Below are 3,720 nucleotides of genomic sequence, written 5' to 3'. Positions count from 1 at the left end.
TCTGGCCTCCTGGGCCATCATCAGACACCGTGGTACTCTGGCCTCCTGGGCCATCATCAGACACCGTGGTACTCTGGCCTCCTGGGCCATCATCAGACACCATGGTACTCTGGCCTCCTGGGCCATCATCAGAACATATGGTGCTCTGGTCTTCTGGACCATCATCACAACCTATAGTGCTTTGGCCACCTAAATGATCTTCAGACGCTATGGTGTTTTGACCTCCTGAACCATTCTCTGATTCTACAATTTTCTGATTTTTTAAATCACCATCAGAGCTTATGGTATCCTGACCTTCTGAACCATCATCACAAACTACGGTACCCTTACCTCCTGAATCATAATCACACATGTTGGTTTTCTGACCTCGACTTTCTGCATCACCATTAGACACAACAGTATCCTCTTCTTGAGATTTCAAGTTATCACTAGAGACAACGGTAATTTGATGCTGACTAATCATGTCACTTTCTGAAACTTCGGTATCCCGCCTCGAACTTCCTGAGCTATCCTTGCCAACAATACTGTCATCTACAGCAGACGAAGAATCAGAAACAACTGAAATGGCATCAGATATTGGCTTCTCAACCATTCTTCCCTTGTCATCCTTTTCTGACTGGGTCTGATCTAGTGAGGAAGAGACTGAATTTTAATTTACTCAAAAAGACTAGAAATTTAACACACACATACATATATATATATATATAAAATTGTGAAATTCATTTAACAATATAAGGATTACATGACTAAAACAATGTACCTTTAATTATTTTGTTCATAGTTTGGAAATGCTTATTTTAATTTCAACTATATGTTCACATCGAGTGAAGTATTTATGACATTATCTAATTCTTTTGTAACAACATCAATATGATCCAAAAAATGTTATAAGTTTCATATAAGCATTTTTATTGTTAGCATAACAATTAAAGTTGAAAAGCTTTAAACTAAATGTAAAGATACTACAGATGCATCAATGAAACCTCAAATGACTCAGACTAAAAACAATATATACAAATGTTAAACTTGTAACAGCTCAGACTAAAAACAATATATATAGATGTTAAATCTGTAATGGCTCAGACCAAAAACAATATACACAGATGTTAAATTTGTAATGGCTCAGACCAAAAACAATATATATAGATGTTAAATCTGTAATGGCTCAGACTAAAAACAATATATATGGATGTTAAATCAATGATGGCTCAGACCAAAAACAATATATATAGATGTTAAATCTGTAAAGGCTCAGACTAAAAACAATATATATAGATGTTAAATCTGTAAAGGCTCAGACTAAAAACAATATATATAGATGTTAAATCAATGATGGCTCAAACTAAAAACAATATATACAGATGTTAAATCTGTCCATACAAAAGTATCATACATTTTTTACAGTAACTCCCACTTATTGAATGAATAATATGTAGAGGTTTTCTGCCAAACACTGTTGAAAAAGAACACAATGTTAAAAAAATCTGCCAAAATTTGGAAGAAAAAAATGGACATATTTTACCAAAACTGAAAAAATTTAACAGAGTATTGGGCCTAACATTTCTTAGCCATTCAAAGGCAATAGGGAAGGAAAAAAGGCATTAGGACCTATGAAACAGACTCTCAGAATACTAGAAAACGTGTAAGTAAATAAAGTTCAGGAAATGACATCAAACTAAACAGTTAAAGAATTCTGGTGCATGAAAAACATTCAAACACAAACATGGGAAGAAAATCAAAATCTGAGAATTAAAAAAAAAGTTGAATTGAACGACGGCTGGGAAATGGCAACAAACAACAGTAAGAAAAATATGAATCAGAGAATTTGGATAATGAACGAAGAAAAATGAATCTGAGGAGCTAAATTAAAATTATTTGAATAAAGTTCAGGAAATGGCAACAGAAAATCAATTAAATAATTTGTGCATTGGGATAGCTATAGAAGTAAGTAAGATAACGGAGATGCTTGACTGTTACATTGAGGGCTCTGTGAATCATGAGGGGGACCTTAGAATCCCACAACAAAACATGGGTATTTTATGCTAGTTTAAAATAAACCATATCAGTTACTCGGTATATATATAGCAGTTTATCTGCCACAAAATCTATAAGTGTCGAACCCACGTATGTTCACCTCAGACTAAAAGTTGCTGTGTGTGTATATACCACGTTTTCCACCTTTTTGCTGCCATTTCAGAGCACAAGTGTCCCTACTTTGCCAACTACAACCATCAAAGTTTCTCTCATTGCAACAAATTTCAATCATTGACTTTCAGCAACCTGTTAATGTCTCTCACCTGGTGTGCATTTTAATCAACAAAAACATACATCCTAGATCTAATACGATGATGATATATCAAGCCAAGCCTGATTTAAGAACTGGTCATTGCTGGTCAAGCAGACTTTCAGACAACAGTGTTTACTTGTAACAAAGGTTTTTCCATGGCATTTGCAAGACAATTTTGTTTTCAGCTTAAAAATCAATTATCATAAATAAATACATAAAATAATGTCATCGTGGAAATTCTCAGTTGTTAATTTGTTATCAAGAAAAAAAACAAACTTAAAAACACACACACATATATATATTATATAAACATACACACCAGTTTCATTAAGATCAGATTTCAATCCTTTCTTTTTAAAGACAGAGTCTAGTTCATCTTCAACTTTTTTCACTTTTTTACCCACAGTGGACATTATTTTCTCTGGGGATGGTGACTTGTAACGTCTTTGTTCAAAAGCTCGGAACAATTCCCCATCAACGCTATCAGGAGAATGAGACCTTGAGCTCTCTGGAGTAGAATTTTTCTTAAGTTTACCCTGAATAAATACAGTTTACGTAGAATCAATACGGATTTGTGGTGAATACAGTCCACCAGGAGTCAGTGAATATTTAACTTACAAAATAGAGTTTACAAAGAACCAATACTTGTTTTTACTGAATAAATATAGCTGCTGAAAAATAAGTGAATATTTAATTGAATAGATATAGTTTTAAAGGAAGCTACACATTTTTATTAAATAAATATAGTTTACAAAGAAATTAATACACATTTGAAGCACCTCAAAAGATTGTATTCAACTGTAAATAAAACATAAGATGTGGGGTTTGAAGTATTAAGTCTTGATTAATTTTTTTATTCTTAGTAAAGCAGTTTGAATCAGACCTTTTATTTTACTTTATCTCAACATTTTCTTTTTTATTCTTCCTATCTCAACAAATATTTCTATTTTCATAAACCATTAAGTAGTTTTATTTGAAATGAAAAACTATGTTATTTATACTTCATCTGCTAATTCTGATAGACTTTATGAAACTTGTTTTTGTATATTAGAAAACTATAAAAAACAAAAACTTGCATGTAACAGATGTATAATCAGTTTTAAACATGAGAAAAGGATGAATAATAAACGAGAACTGAACTGTTATAAAACATTATGTAAACGAGTTTAACAACACTTACCACCAGAGAGAACATTTCATCCATAGCTGATGATTTGGAGTCGGAAAGGACCTAGAAAATGTTTAGTGACAAACCATGTGTTATTTAAAAACTACAAAATAAAACAGAAAAGGAACTCGGTATACTTTAACTATCAACACATTATGCTAAAACTATACACACACACACACATATATGATTAAAAAAGAAAGAAAGGTTATATAACTTAAAAATAATAGTATAAATGAAATCACAATAAACACAATAGGTAATT

General features: G+C 32.0%; 1 protein-coding gene across 12 annotated transcripts in view; it reads right to left on the bottom strand.

Annotated features, from left to right (window-relative positions):
- Nucleotides 1-3,720, bottom strand: part of LOC106462599 (shootin-1-like) — a 34,414-nt gene that overhangs the window by 3,938 nt on the left and 26,756 nt on the right. For 2 of the 12 annotated variants that reach the window (XM_022389902.1, XM_022389905.1), the window contains exons 14-16: nt 3,468-3,518; nt 2,607-2,823; nt 79-627 (exon numbers count right to left, since the gene is read on the bottom strand). In XM_022389902.1, coding sequence (XP_022245610.1) covers nt 79-627; nt 2,607-2,823; nt 3,468-3,518 — 817 coding nt within the window. Of the gene's footprint in view, nt 628-2,606; nt 2,824-3,467; nt 3,519-3,720 lie in introns of all 12 variants that reach the window. The other 10 variants (XM_022389899.1, XM_022389908.1, XM_022389906.1 and 7 more) reach the window with 10 other exon arrangements.

This window comes from Limulus polyphemus, unplaced genomic scaffold (genome assembly GCF_000517525.1).
Source record: "Limulus polyphemus unplaced genomic scaffold, Limulus_polyphemus-2.1.2 Scaffold1205, whole genome shotgun sequence".
NCBI lineage: Eukaryota > Metazoa > Arthropoda > Merostomata > Xiphosura > Limulidae > Limulus > Limulus polyphemus.
Note: the sequence above shows the minus strand (reverse complement) of the source record. Positions and strands in the feature narration are given on the sequence as shown.